This window comes from Condylostylus longicornis, unplaced genomic scaffold (assembly GCF_029603195.1).
Source record: "Condylostylus longicornis isolate FDR11 unplaced genomic scaffold, ASM2960319v2 ptg000015l, whole genome shotgun sequence".
Lineage (NCBI taxonomy): Eukaryota > Metazoa > Arthropoda > Insecta > Diptera > Dolichopodidae > Condylostylus > Condylostylus longicornis.
This window is the reverse complement of record NW_026577984.1, coordinates 3,031,941-3,048,588: the sequence shown is the minus strand read 5'-3', so window position 1 is coordinate 3,048,588 and position 16,648 is coordinate 3,031,941. Positions and strand designations below refer to the sequence as shown.

At 21.9% G+C, this 16,648-nt stretch overlaps 1 protein-coding gene and 1 long non-coding RNA gene across 3 annotated transcripts in view; one reads left to right on the top strand and one right to left on the bottom strand.

Moving 5' to 3' along the window:
• Positions 1-16,648, top strand: part of LOC129605812 (tyrosine kinase receptor Cad96Ca) — a 161,183-nt gene that overhangs the window by 128,445 nt on the left and 16,090 nt on the right. For both annotated transcript variants that reach the window (XM_055515772.1, XM_055515773.1), the window contains exon 9: positions 8,269-8,374. In XM_055515772.1, the coding sequence (XP_055371747.1) occupies positions 8,269-8,374 (106 nt within the window). The remainder of the gene's footprint in view (positions 1-8,268; positions 8,375-16,648) is intronic.
• Positions 198-16,648, bottom strand: part of LOC129605814 (uncharacterized) — a 144,393-nt gene continuing 127,942 nt past the window's right edge. The window contains exon 3 of the long non-coding RNA XR_008696736.1: positions 198-495. This is a non-coding gene — a long non-coding RNA (uncharacterized LOC129605814). The remainder of the gene's footprint in view (positions 496-16,648) is intronic.

The following is a 16,648-nucleotide window of genomic DNA, read 5'->3' as shown; positions in this document are numbered from 1 at the left end:
CTTTTAAAATATAGCAATATTCATTTTGTAAAAAAAAACGATAAAACTGAAGCTATATTTGATTTAATATTTTTCATTAAAATTAATTTGCATTTGCATAAAATCATTGGTCAGTTGAAATTTAATTTTTCAATTATTTAATTTAGGACCTAATTAATATCTCAATTGGTTGTTCTATAAAAACATTGTTCCTAAAACATTGGAACATCGTATTTGGGTTATTTGTAATATTTTATAAGAAACATTGTCGAAACATTTTAAGAAATTAATCATACACAATAATCAAAAAAAATATTACCTTAAATATAAATCTCAAGTTTTGTTGAATTATACAGTCGGACCCGCTTAGAAACATTTCGAAAATTTCAAAATTTTTATTGCTTATATACGAAACCAATTTTGTTTTGCTAATAAAGAAGTTTTGCTTTTATGCGTGTTGCTTATACCGGTCAGACTGTATATTGTGTACCATTTAACTAAAAAAATTCTGTCTACCTGTAAATAGAAAAACAAATTTTTAAAAATTATTTGGGTGAATTAAACTTTCTAAAGAAATTTATTAAATTTTTTTTTTAAATTCTCACAAACAAACACTTAATATTAAAAAATAAATAAAATGATCTAAAAACATTGTGGCTTATACCATACTGTTTTCAGCTTTGGGAAATCCTAAATCTAACAATACTATTTGAATATTAACAAATTAAATTTTGTTAAACGATGAACTAGAAGAAACCGATGTGGGACATTTTTATAACAAAATCTTGAATGTAATTTATAATATTTATAGTAAAATTCTTCTTTAGAGTAATTTATAGTGTATAATGTTTATGAAATAGATAAGTTTCAATACCTTAGCTCTGAAAATTTATAAGAAATTAAGCAGATTGAAATTATTCTCCGACCAACTTTCCATTTTCAATTTCTTATTCCAAATAGATATTACAATTTTCGAGCTGTTTATGTACTAACAGACAAACCCTACACACAGTAAAATCTGGTTAAAATATACCTATGACCAAAGGAGTGTTTTGGGAGAAGATATAGGAGAACTTTCTTTTATAATTTATAAACGATATTAATTTTTTGACTTTTATCCTCTAATTTGTGTATGCACAAAATACCAATAGAACCAAGTTTTGACCGGACGCAAAGTACATAAATAGGAAAATTCATAATTCTAACAAAATGTTATCTTAAATGTTATATGGTATGTTAAAATTCCAGAATTGTTTTCCAAATTCAACTCTGTACATTATTACATGCATATTATTTCATTTTTATAATATATACTTATGTACATTTCATATAGTATATAAATTTATACATGGTAATTTTATTAGTTCAAATGAAATTATAAATTTAATAAAGTTTAAAAAAACATTTTCTTTATAAGATATTAAAATTTTTGTTAATTTTCTATCTTTTACTATATGTGTATGTGGTTACCTAGAGAATGTAAGAATTTTATGTTATCTTAGGATATGATGCTTTCTATATTAAATGAAAAGTTTCCATAACATTCCAAACTTTTTTTTTTAAATAATTTAAAACATACATATATATACATATATATATTCATATACATATTTTGACTATATTATACCCTGAGAGAAAAAATTTATTTTTCAAGAAAGTTACAAAGTTTTTACAAAGTATGAATGTTATAATATGATATAAAGTGGGCAAGGGTGAAGAAGTGAAAATTTCTTAGATCTTATATCATTTTTTTTAATAATACTCTCAATTTTCTTTCTAAAGAGTTTTGCCTGTCTTTTTCTTAAAACTTTATTCAATTATACTCAATTTTAAATTTTAATTTCCTGTTTATGCTCTATAAAATAAACTATCTACATATATAATTGATTTATATTTTAAAATTTTATTTACATAAATTTTTTATTTTTTTTTATAATATGTTGTAGTTTTTAAATTGATTACTTGTAGTTACTTGGTATATATGGACTTTATGAAGTGAAGTTTTTAAAGAGATTGTAATTTTTCTGTGAAAGATTTTTTTATTTTAATTGTGTTTACAAGTTTGTGTTTAATACAAGTTTATTTTTTTTAATTAATATTTAAAATTCTAAATATCTAAATAATAATTTATAAGAGATCAAGATATTTGTTCAGTTATAGAATTTAAGTCTAATAGTTTTAAAAATTTTTGAAATAAGAAAAAGTAGTAAATTACACAGTGTTCATTTTTCGTACCTTGTTATCTTATTCATTCTCAAAATTAACGGTACTTAGTTTTACACTTAATTTGTTATTAAATGTGAAAATCAAAAATACTTAAATTTATTTTAAGAATTTTCTGTTATAACAAATTGAAACTAATGAACCAATTTTTATTATTTCAAAACTCAGTGTTTTTGGAATTGTAGTTGAAGAATTATGATTATTTCAATTTAAAATATGTGATGGTCTATTGAAGTTTTATTAATGTTACAGCCTATTGCGAAAAACTAAATTAAGTTTAGTGGACACTTATTCAGGAAATAATTGCTTTTATTTGGAGTGTGCTGCTCAAAATTACCAAAAATAAGCTATACGAGTAGTTCACAAAAAATTTTAAAAATTCTGAAATTTTAATTAGAAAATATTTCGATTAAATTTAGAATTATACAGTAAACTGTAGAATCCAAAAATTATATGGGATATCTAGTTATGTGCTTAGATAAAATTAACGTTAATTCATTGATAATTGACTAAATTTCGTTAAGTATTAGATAGTTTTAAAAAAAAAGTTACTCATCTTTATTTGGCTCCTATATACATACATTATTTAATTATTTAATTATGTACGTCATATTGTATTCGATCATTTTGAAATTTCATTGAAAAAACATTTTGGTTTTCATTTGAAATAATTATTTTCCTTTTATTGATTACCTAAAAATAAATTCAAATTATATTTATTGGATTTTCGTTATTTAAAAGTTATTTTTATTTTACCCGTATCAGATAATTACTAATTTATTTTTAAATTTATTTTTAAATTTATTTTTAAATTATTTATTTTTATACAATATAAATTCCCTATAATAATATAATAGAAAAAGATTGACTATCAATTATTTTAATTAGCGATAGAAACGATTTTCATTGTAATTCAATTTTCATTAATAAAGAAAACGTGAGTTAAGTACTAAAAATATCATTTTTTTATATATCAATAAGCATTTATAAATATATGTAGAAGAAAATTAGAATCTCTTTAATTAATTTGAGTTTAAATTGCACATTGAATTGCTTTCAATAAAATATTTGACTTCTTTATCAATTGCAACTATAATAATAAGGACATACGTAATTTAATTATAACAATTAAAATTAAATTAATATTTGTAGAACATTTGTTATCGTATATCCTTGATCCGATTATTTGCATGAGTTACTTTATAGTTCTTCAGGTTCTCTAATATTCACATCTATACAATATAATTAAGAGAACATAAATTTAATTTACAAATATAATACAAAATATAAAAATTTTTAGTACAACCTTATTGAACATGTATAGTTCATTGAAAAATTATACATAAGTTTAGGTGTATGTTTACGTAGCAGGTATGTATACACCTCTAATTACATTGTTAAATTTTTATAATGAAAAATTTCATGAATAACTAATAATGCAATTCAAGCATATTATTTTCTAATGAAAAAATGTACATATACTCTATAATAAGATTAATATAAAATATTATATAATTGGAAATGATGACTTTAATATAATCAAAAACTATTATATTTTTGCAATAAAGCAATTAAATGCTTTAATGTATTGTGCTTTTAATTGAAATAATTTAAAAATTATAATAAAATAATTATTTCAAAAATCGTAAGAATTTTAAAATTTTATTGGCGAACTATGGAGTTGGAAAAACATCCTATATGAAATATAAATTTACAAATATAATAATATCTCCAATAAATCAGATGTTAGGCAGAATCTTATTCCATTTGAATTGTGAGAAACTTGATAAGAAAGATGGTGTTATCACAATTAATAAGAATATTGTAACAGCAAGTACAGTTCATACGGCCACGACTTAAAATAACCCCATTTCCCAAATAAATTTTTGATATACTAGAATTTTTTTTTTATAATATCCTATAATTGTAAGGGAAAATTTTAAATTTAATTTAATTAAGTTCTTTTTATAAGAGTCGCGAAAATTTTCTCGTTTTAATTTTCATTTAAAAGAATTCAAGGCTGTATACGGTTACTTTAAAAAGACATCCTTATTAAATAATTTTATATAATTTGTAAACAAATTACAATATTATACTTTAAATTTTTTATACATGTACTCAAAATATATAAACATACATACATATATAAAGTACATTAATAAATAGATTTTATTTATTCAACGGCAACAACGTAGGTAATTGTAAAAATCCCTCGTTTAATTAAAATAGCTTGCTCTTATTTTATAGTTAAAAAATATTTCTAATGAATGTTATACATACTTTGTTTTTTTTTTCTAAAGGAATCCTCTTATAGTGTTAATAATAAAAATAAAATGAAAATGCTTTCAATGAAATTCTATGCTAATTAATTAGGTAAAAAGATGAAAAAAAAATATTATTTTTTTTTTTTCAAGTTTAAAAAACATTCATTAATAATTGAAGCAAATGAATTATAAATGTAAAAGTAATATACAAGAAATAACTAAAATGAAATTCAGTGAATAGATTTTATGTAACATAAATAATAATTAGTAATGTATGTCAGAATTTTAAAGTAATTATGAAGTAATTGCCATTTATTTCTAAGCTGTCCGTGGTACAGTTGTTCTTTATTAAAAAAATCCTTTAAAAAGTAAAAGCCGACACATAAGTTTTGAGAAAAACGAAAAATTTATGCGCGAACTTATTTTTTTTTTAATTAAAAACCAAAACAAATTCAAAGCTATGAAAAAAGCAAATTCAATGCTGTATTGAGAATTAGGAAAATGTTTTAGTTCCATAACTTAAACCTAGATTTTTTAAAGACTTTTGGAAAATGTTATACTATTCTAATTCTTAATTTTCTTTTTAAAATACGGTATTGTTTAGGATATTACCCCTACTGGTATGCAAAATTGTAATTATTTACTCGTACAACTCAGTGTAGAAAATATTCTAATTTAAAATTTTCATGGAAACACCTTACTTTAAATTAAGTAGCTAGCTATATTAGATAGGAAATTCCAAAAAATTCTTTAGATCTTTTCTTTGAATTTAATTAATTTTTTTATTTTATAAATTTCAAAAATTCGGGTATACTAAATTAACTATGCTAGTGATGTTAAAGAAGATTTTTCATTTATCAATTCTATAAAATTTTTATTTCATAATTTGTTAAAGAAAACTTTATTTTCGATATGTGTTTGAAAATATGATGTTTAAAAATTGATCTTTATTTTTTCTAGCAATTTAAATATTCTTTGCAATTCAAAATACGCTATAATTTCTTCCCAATTAAATTTATTTAACAATTAACTTAAATTTAAGAATAATGAAACAACATTAAATTTTTAATGTCAATATTAAATTTTCTTTATTAGAATTTTTACTTTAATTGACATTAATTATTCATTTATTTATTTAAAATTTGTTACAATCGAGAAACAAACGTGCCAAAAATGGTGTACTTAAATAGTATGCTTAAGAAATTATCATAAAAAAAAACGGAAAACGGAGGAAAAAATAATACTATTACAAAGCCAATAAAAAAAAAAAGAAAAATTAATTGGATTTTCTAATTTCAAGTACATGCAAATAGAAAATGTCCTTGATTACTGTACAACCATTTAAAATACATAATAATCGAATATAAAATTGTGATCATATACGCATACATTTATAAATATAAGCGCATATAATATAAAAATGTAAACAAGCAAACAAACAAACAAACATAACAAAGACCTCATTTAGCTTGAAATCGAAAACTTGGAGGTTACAAAATTAATTAAAATCTCAAAATAGCTGTAACCACAATTTTTAGTTTTGTTGTTCTTTTATTGTTAGCTAGGAAATTTAACGTTACCAAAAAAGTGTTAAAATGTTAATTAAAAATTGAAGAAAATGTTTTCTTAACTCTTCTACTAATATTAGGAATTTTAAAATCTCTATATACCTAGCTATGTTAATTATTATTCTTCTTATATATGTATATGTTGATTTAGCTTAAAAATCGTATACCAATTTTATATCTGAACAAATTTACCTACTTTATGTATGTATTTGTGATTTCAAGTTTTGTATTTAAATAATGAGAATAACTAATTGAGACATATTTATAAATGTATGTATGTATATGTAGAAATTTATATTGTACATGAGATAATGAGCAAGGAGAAAATTTCATTTTATTATTGTTTCCGCACAATTGTTACATTTTCACTTTAAAACAAAGAACACTCCATTAATGTAACAAAGAAAATATGTAGATATACAAAAAAGGAGTTTTAAGTCGTTAAGATTCAACAAAAGAAAAAAATAACAAAACAAGAAAAAAATTCATTATTTTCATTAATATTCAAAAATTTTAATTTTTTCGAAAAATGTTGTTAAAATAATATTGTGAATGACTTACGAGACAATTTTTGCTATTCAGGAAACGCTTACTAAAAATATGCGTAACATTTAGTTTAAATTTCTTGGAATTTGATTTACAGTGTAATACATTGAATAAGAAATATTGCATAGCTCACGGGGTTTCCATATATCGAATAATTCAATTTTAGTTTTTACTTTAAAATTTTCATATTTATTTATTAGACGAACTTATAAAATTTATTCAGGCTACTTGGCTCCATTCAATTGAATGTATTATTCTAGCCTGGTAAAGCCTATATGTTGAAGTATATTTTTTGCAGGAATTCTTAACTGATTTTGGACACATTAAAAATTAAATTTCTACAAATTAAAGCGGCTCTTACTCTTACATTTTCTAAAAGGATTTCATCATAGAAATAAACTTATTTTGCCTAAAAATGTAAAATGAAACAAAAATGGAAAATATATTTTATATTTAAGGTTTAAAAAACAGAAAATCTTTTGAGAAATTATTCTTAATTACGGTCTTTTTGATGTCTTATTTCCTATAGATTATTTTATTCGATTATTTATTTCATAAATTATTTTTCATAAATTTAATTAACCTTGAACATTTTTCCAGTTATTGTATATAAATTTATAAAAGAAAAATTCAGTTTGGGCGTATTAACATGAAAAAATTGCTTAAATCCTTGTATTATAAATTTTAAAATTATTGATGTCTTCGGAATTACAGAAACATTTACTAAATTATTGTAATCTTTCTCAGAAATTTGAGTTAATGAATTTAATTTCCTACTAATTTCAATACAAAAAGGTAAAAGATAATTTACTTAAGATTTTACCGGATATGCATAATATGAAATTTAATTTTATCTTCAATAATTTTAGAACTAATAAATTATATTGTTACATCCTGTATATTCCAAATAATTCAACCATATTTAATTTTGAGGTTAAAACAAGGATTATAAATTGTTATAGAAATAATTGAAAATATTTTATATATGATTAACTTATGATTTGCAATTTATTTAAAAATAGAGATAATTAAATAAGTAAATATGATAAAGAATCTAATATATTTAATCCTTTTTTATCTAAAACCTCAAATATTATATATAGGTATTTAGTATTATGAAACATATTTAAATATAATTCATATATATTCTTGTTATATATATATATAAAGCGTGGTATTATGTAAATTATTTACATCTATATTATACATTTAATATTTCAAAAATTTAAGTTTGAAAATATTGTCACGTAATTTTCTTCTAGTATTATAATTCAATTATCATGAAATTTTTATAAAATTCTTATATACAATAATTATATAACAAAATATTATATAATATAATATTATGTATATGCACATGAATGAAGACACATTGTTTATTATAATTGTTAACTATTTTTATATATAAATCTATACTAAAATATAAAATTTGATATGAATATTAGCATATTTAAATATGTGTAAATTAAAATATTGTTTACATATTAACAATAATATTTACAGTTTATTTTCATACCAATATTAACAGTTAATTTATAATGTATATTAATAATATTCATCTTGAGTACAATATTATTATGTATATCTTACAAAATAATATATAAAGAACTAAAACAAAACCAAAAAGAAAACAAAATTGGGTAAGCATAAAAAATAAAACATAAAATATTTCAATTTTCTTCCCACAGGCATTATGGAAACACACATGGAAAATCAAATATTTTAACATCAGGTGATTTAACATCTTTTATGTATCAGGTAGCAAAAGGAATGGATTATCTTACATCAAGGGGGGTAAGTTTTATTTCTTTTCTATTATATGGGTACATACAGTTATTTTTATAAAAGTATATAACTAAAATATACTCTAGTAAATTTTTATATTCACGATGTGATATTATAATCAAAAAAGAAAATTTATTCATAGATTTACTTAGGGTATGTAAACAAATAAATTTTATTTGAAAATTCATAAACCAGAGGGGTTTCAAATGTTACATGAAAATGGAAAATTTGTTTTCTTTTGGGCAATATTTTAAAAGAAAACTTTCAATGATTCAAAAATTCTTTGCAACATTGATATTTTACAATATTATTAAAAAAAACAATATACTTGATTTATAAATAATATTGAATGCTATTCGGTAAGAATTAAGACTGGAATATTTGAGACATTATGATTTAATTTGGTCAATTCAAATACAGACAAATTAAACGAGACTCACAAATTTCTTAAAATTTTTGTTAAAATTGCATAAGTTCTTCATCTAATTTATTTTCTAAATTAAATAATTTAATTTTTCCCGAAGAAATTCCCGCAATAATTCCGTAAAAATGTTTTGATATTTCCAAAACTTTTCTAGGTTGCTTAATGATTATTCACAGCTGTAGAAATGTAGCTTTGTCTGTATGTATACAGCTTGTTTTACTTGAGATTGAATTATATGTGTATAACAGAAACACAAAACATGTACATATATTATACATATATATCATGTATTACACTAAATTCACACCATTTGAAATATCAATTTTTCGTATTATTTGTATTTTTTAAAAATTATGAAAAACTCTTTATGAAAAATTATGTTTATGCCACAAGTTGTACGTTACTATGTCGAACATGTAAATCGACATTTGACACTCACTTCATTATTACAGCGTACAAAATGTCTGATCAAAACTGACATTCTATTTACATTATAAAATTAGGATTTGCATCACTGTAACTTCTTAAAATTATTTCAATTTACGTTTTGTAAAAACAGACTTGCCGTTTTGGCAATTCAAAAAATGAGACAATTGAAAAAGTTAATTATTAAGTTATAACTTTGCTATTTTAACGTATAACTTAATACTTACTTTAATATTATTCAATTGCATCAAATATGGAACTGTAAAGAAAATTTAGAGATTTTTAATTTTCGAATTTACACGTACAATGATTTGTGAATAAATCAAAACTAAATTAGTCTGTTCCGTGTAAGTACCTCATTTCGCTGCATTTCTGTTATTATTGTGACAGCTTTGTTATACGTATAACAAAAATGGAGAATTGTATATAAGTCACAAATTTCTTGTAAATTTTTACTCTGCCCATCCGTTCCTCGTTCCATCTTTAAGTAAGTTTAAAAAAAACTTCTACACATTTTAAAAAAGAACGCAAAAATTCTACATACAATCAAATCTGTTCTATTTCTAAATCTATTTCTGTAAAGTGTAGATGACATTTTTTTTAAATCCTTCCTATAATTTTGTTTTCTTATTCAAAATGAATAAGATCTTTTTTTTCTTATGCAATAATTTGCTATTTTTTGGTATAAAAGAAAAAAGTAATTTGATAAGAATAGACTTATTTTCACTTGTTCAAAAGAGACGTGGTTCCAATTTATTAAGCTATTAATGTCTCATATTCATAGTTAAAGGAGACTCCGGAATAAGTTCCCGTTTTCAAAATAAACATTATGATTTGTTAGTTTTGAATTTGTTGGTTAAAAGAGATCGAAATTTTGAAATTTATACAGAATGATAAACAAAAAAGATCTTACAAGATATTAAAATTTTTTCACCGAACTTTTATATGCAACATAAATTTTTTCTTAAATGATATTAATATGTCAACAACATGGCAACTTTTAAATTTTTTATAACCACATGTATGTCGTTACAAGATTATTAAAGTAAATTTAATATATATATATATATATATATATATATATATATATATATATATATACACATATTATGTGATCATTTTAAGAAAATGATTTAAAAGATATTTTTTGAATAAATTTATTTTCAAACACTATCAAATAGACATAAATGTACCACATCATAAGCTTTGTATATGTATGTATATACACAAGATTTATATATTATATTATGTTGATATGATATACAAATTGTAACTATAAAAAGAATATGTTTAAAATCCTTTTTTGATATTGAGTGGTAACAGAATATTTTATTGATTGTTATAGACATAGTACTCATATTACTCTTATTCTTATAGTTCTGTACTAGTATTTGTATATGTTCTGTACCCTATACATACATTAGTAACTATATGCCTGTATATACAAACATGTAACACTGAGTACTTATTGCAAGAAAATGTTTGCTTCTTTTATTATTTTCGGTTTTTTATTTTGTAACATCAATATACTCGTACAATCTGTATCTATATGTATGAATATTTTCTTAGGACATTATTTTGTATATGAATTTCCAATTTAAAATTTTGTAATAAAATATAAATTGTATGCGTTTTATTTTCTTGTCTTAGCAATTTATTTTTGGTTTTTTTATACTGTATACTTTGAATTTAGAATTAGTTTTTCAGACCCGGAAATAATTTTCAAGAATTACTTGAGATTATAAAGCGTGCTTTTAATTCAATTTGTTGTTTTATATTTTATGTTATAGAGAATATAATGAAATTACTTAAATATTATATACTTTATATAATAAAAGCAAATTAAAAATTGATTGAAAACTTGAAAACTGAAAATGACTACTATTTTTAAAATTGATTTAGAATGATAGACTTTGAATTTTAATATTGATTAAAAGAACCCTAATTTTAATAATCTTTTTTTATAGAATTAGCTTTAAATTTAAAGATAACGTTATTTAAAATTATTTTAGAATATAAATGAATATATATTAGAGGAGCTCCTGTGTAAATTGATTAAACTTTTCATTACATTTGCCTTCAATTGCAGTGCTCAAAGAATGCTGGAATTTACCAATATTTAATTATAGTTTCCTTTAAATTAAATGATGAAATAAAGAAAAAAATGAGTAGTAGAAGAAGAACTGGCTAACTTTTTCGAACTATGTATACAATTTTGATTCATATAAAAGTAAGAAAAAATATTAGGGAATTGTTATGTATTATTTTTTGAATTAAGTAATTATACAATAAATGGAAAATCTTTTCTTATTTAATATAACCACTTGAGCTTGGTATTATACAAAATTTTCATCTTTCACTATAATTTCTCTCAATTTGGATTAAAAGCATCAAATTTGAATGGTGAACAGAAAGAACATAAGCAACGATCCCGTTACATAGTTTCGGTCAAAATTATTTCCTTTAAAAATTGTCATATTATCACAAAATTTATCTTGCTATTTTTCTGACATAATATGGAAAAGAAAACGCTTAATCCGTGTAAAAAATATATGAAAAATTAAAGAAACATATATAAATATATATGTGTATAAATAATTTTCTACATAAGGATAACATTTATTATTAACCTTTTTATTTTTTCTTTTCATTTTATTTTTCAGTCCCTATATCTTATAAATATTATTATTATCATTGTTATAATCATTATTATAATCAGTACCTACTATACTGCTGTGATTTTATAATTATTATATCACCATCACTATAATAACACGCCATATTTGTATGGTCTTTATTTATTATTATTTTTTTATCACAATTTTTATACTCCCAGAAAGGATCGCATTTAAATCTTTATGTTTTAAATTCTTAAACGGATTTTAACGATTAATAGAGCATGAATATGCCAAGATGTACATATGTTTGTATATATATGTATAATATGTAGCGATTTATTAATACATGAGATCGTATATTTTTAAATATTATTTATACATGTTCATACATATATAATTATGTAGGTACAACATAACACACATTTTGATGATATGGTCATGCTCATAATTACCGGATATTTTCTGTGAAAATTTGCATAAAAAACAGGTTGCAAACTCATATAAAATTTTGTTCTTCCTCTTTCAAAAAAAAAAAGGAAAAAATAAAAATTGAAATATACAAAATTATTTCAGTTTCGCGTGTATGTCATACACATATTCAATTATACATGTGTATAATAAAACTGAGTATAATACCTACAAGTTTATGGTTTAAAGCGATTATCGGACTGATTATTATCGTTGAATAATAATAAAATTTGCAGGAAAAGAAGAAAAAAAAAATACTAAAACTGTTATATGTTATCAACTTAAATTTTTTTACAGTTATTATAAACTAATGACACGCTGAAATTAAAATGTGTGAAAAATAATAACATATGACACAATATAATTCACTGCTAAATATAGGTATAAAAATTTTGAATTTTTGTACCCTGAAATATATTTAAAATTGGCACCCTTTCAGAATGACAAAATAAGATCGTGGGACAAAACTAAACAGTTTGTTATCTTTTCTTCACCAAAAACCATTTAATTGAGCTTAAAATATTATAAAAAAAAAGGCTATAATATTGTAAAATAAATAACAAAAATACAGAGAACCTTAACAGCACAGATAGACATGAAATTTTTACTTTTACAACTGTTTGATTGCTTTCAAACATTCCATGTAATTTTTTATAAACTGTAAAATTGACGCAGTAGTTTAGTTGCGCAGATATGCTCGCAACGATTTTGCAATCAAGTATAGTAATTGAAAAACTGAAAATTGTATGTATGTAAGTTTGAGCTCTGAGAAAACATCCTGGATGTCACAAAACAAATTTAAATTCTCCAATTAAATATTACTCGTATTCCAAATAAGATTTGACGAATAATTTTCAAGATTTGTCTTTTAAAAATTTACGAAATTTTATTTTGTACTGATTTTGATAAAAAAATTCTTTGTCAAAGCGAGATCTATGACTACATTGGCTGCAAATATAATTAATATGAACCACAATCCTTTTCTTTTAACCAAGGATTTCTAGAAGAATTTTCTTCTTTAACCCAGCATTCTTAATGTATACTAAGTTTTCCAAATTATACAAAAATTTCCTATTTATGAGGGTTGTCAGATAAACATATAGGTAAGAATATACAAAATTATTTCAGTTGTATCACAATTTCTAAACTATAATGTAATTTTAAGCATACTCCGCAAATTCTACGGGAACAAAATATTTTTTACTTCATATTTAAATTGAAATTACTCCATTTACGATGCTCCTCGAACTCATCTTTAATATTCGATAATTATAAAAAATTCTAAGCTCTTGATATTTCCGATACTACATTTTCGTCTCTATTCGTATAGAAGATGTTGTTAATAATTGAAATTTTTATGAATAATAATTGGAAATATTATAATAATTTTTAAAACTTTATATAATATTAACCTACTGGCTGCAAATACAAAAACTTTTATTTTTTTTTTTAATTAATTTTATTCATAAAAAAGGATTAAAATATGACAATTTTATTATGATTAAGTACCCATAATGCACGGCTTTTTTTTGCTTCATATTAATTAATTAAAATAGATTATTCATATTAATATGTATATACATATATATATATATACATATATACCTCTATGTATAACTATATAAAAATCCGTCAAAATATAATTATTTGGACACTTCGTTATACTCTATCGGAATATTTCAATTCAATTATAATAATTTCAATTCTTAAATAATTCAATTGTAATAAATCATAAAATTTATAATTAAAATTAATGATAAAATTTTAAATAAAATCCTAAAAAAAAAAAACAAAAAAAAAGCAAAATTGAAAAATTATCTTTAAATTATAAGATTAAAATATTGTAATCCATTAAAAATTATATTTACGTAATTAGATCATTATGTAATTATATATGCGAAAGTTATTCGCAAATAAATCAGTATTATGGATCTATACCTCTTAGTACATTTGCATGAAATAGTTTCCATCGCTTCGGCATTTAACTGAAAACACCATTCAAAATCGGATTTGCCAATTTTTCTTGTTTTTCTACAGCAATCGAATTAGTTTTTTTTAATACAGACAAGAGATTTTACGATATTTTCTACATGCTTAGTATATAATCACTTGCGAAATGAAATATACTTAAGCTCAAACTTGCACATTTTATGAAGTTCTATAAAGTCAGTGTGTTTTTGAATCGGTACTGCAAAAAGTAGCGCGTTTTTGATTTTATAGCTGTAGAGAAACTGCAATCTGTTGTAAAACACTGTAACAAATACTGTAAAAATAAAAGAAAGCTTAAAAACTTCTGAAAAATTTTAATTTGTTAAGAAATAACAATAGGCTTTATTAAATAAAAATTGTAAGTCAGATTTTCTAATTTTTTTGAAAAAAATTGTGACATTATGCCTGAAACTAGTGAGAATATGTTAGTAGCTGCGTAATTTTATTCATATAAAAACTAAATTAAGTCTATATAGCAAATTTTATCTGTTTTGCCAATGAAGCTCCCCCAACAAATTTTTAAACACAACATTTCAGATAGTACAATAGTCATCATTTAAATTTAATAAATTTTAAATATTTTTATTAAAATCATAAGAAAATGTAAAATTGTTTTATAGATACAATAAATAACCAAATTTTTTCATCCATGAAAATCAAGTACTTTAAAATGAATTTTATAATTGAAAAAAAAAATAATAATATTTTTACTTCAACCACAAATTTGATTCTTAAAAAATATACAAAATTTTATACCACAAATTCTTCGACACAAAAAATAAATATTGTGAACGGCAATTATAAAAAAAAAGAAAATGAAAAACTTCCTAAAGAAAAGGAGAAATATTGTTTCTTTTTTTTGTTTTACTTTTTTCACAAAATTTTATTTTTAAGAAAAATATTCTTAAGGACAATGAGCATAAAATAATATCAGGATAATAACGACAAATTTTCACTAACTTCAAATCTTAATTAAGTTAAATTAAAGAAAAGAAATCTTCAATTAAAACTTTAATTAGCCCTGTAATGTTTTTTTTTTTTTTACGAAATAAAAGATTTTATTTATGTAGGTATTTATAATTATGTATGTATACACTATGTAGCGTAACAATATTTTATATATTATAACTGGTATATAAAAATGTTATCAATGCTGGTATGTTTTTTATAACGACGAACAAAAAACAAAAAAAATAAAAGAAATTTTTTTCCCTACTTTTTTTAATGAACCAGCAGGTGCCACAATGTTTAACTTCTTCAAAAATTTCGGAAGAATGAGCAAAAAGACAAAAAAAAAGAGACAAAAGAAAAAAAAGAGTTTACGATCATGTGCTTATATGCATGAGTATTCTTATGAATGTATGTGTGTGTGTGTGTGAATATAGCGTACACAACATACAGAAACATAAAAACTTTTAATTCATCGCGTTGTTGAACTTTTATATTTTCCTTTATTTTTTCTTATTTTTTGTTTTGTTTTCTGTTCTTTTCAATGTTTCAACATTTTTTACACTTTGTAAATTAAGAGAAAATAACAGTAACTTACACCTGCCATTTTATTCTATTAGTCTAATAATATACAGTTATAAGTGATGTGGAGTGTAACTTTATTTTTTGCTGTGTTCTTGTTTTTTGGTTTCGTTTTTTTTTGTCAAAAACAAAATTTTTTTTTTTTTTATGTTGAAATTAATGTAAATGAAACATTGTACCTTAGAAACTGTAAAATATTCATTCGTATATGGTTGGTGTCTATTGAAAAAAAATTTTTTTGACATTCATTGTTGTTTTTTTTTTGGTTTTTGCAACATTTGAAAAGAATTGAAAGTGAATAAATGAACTTAAATAGTAAAAACTGAAACGGGAATAGTCGTGGTGGTGGGTAGAGGAGGAAATAATATACAGATATGTACTAAAAATATTATAATAATTTTAAAAATGATTCAAAACTTTTTCTTTTCCATATTCGTGCTATGTTGTATGGATGCCAAATGTTATAGGGTATGAATATTTTCATTTACAGAATGCTATTATGCAACTACAAAAAAGTTATAATTAACTTTAATAAATTTGAAAATTAAACTTTATGTAACTACTCGTATATATATGAATAACACTACAAAAAAAAAATAGCTATTCAAAATTTTTTTGATTTATGTTAAAAAAAAAATGCTCTGAATGCAATAAATTTGAAAAATAATGAATTTAAATTAAAGAACCTTTTAAGGATTCTGATAAAATGTTCATACATAGATTAAGATTTTTATATAAAATTTTATATTTTAAATTAATTTTAAACAAACTATGCATGTGTATGTATTATATGGAGTGGCCTGACAGCCCTTTACCGGGTAGTCTTCT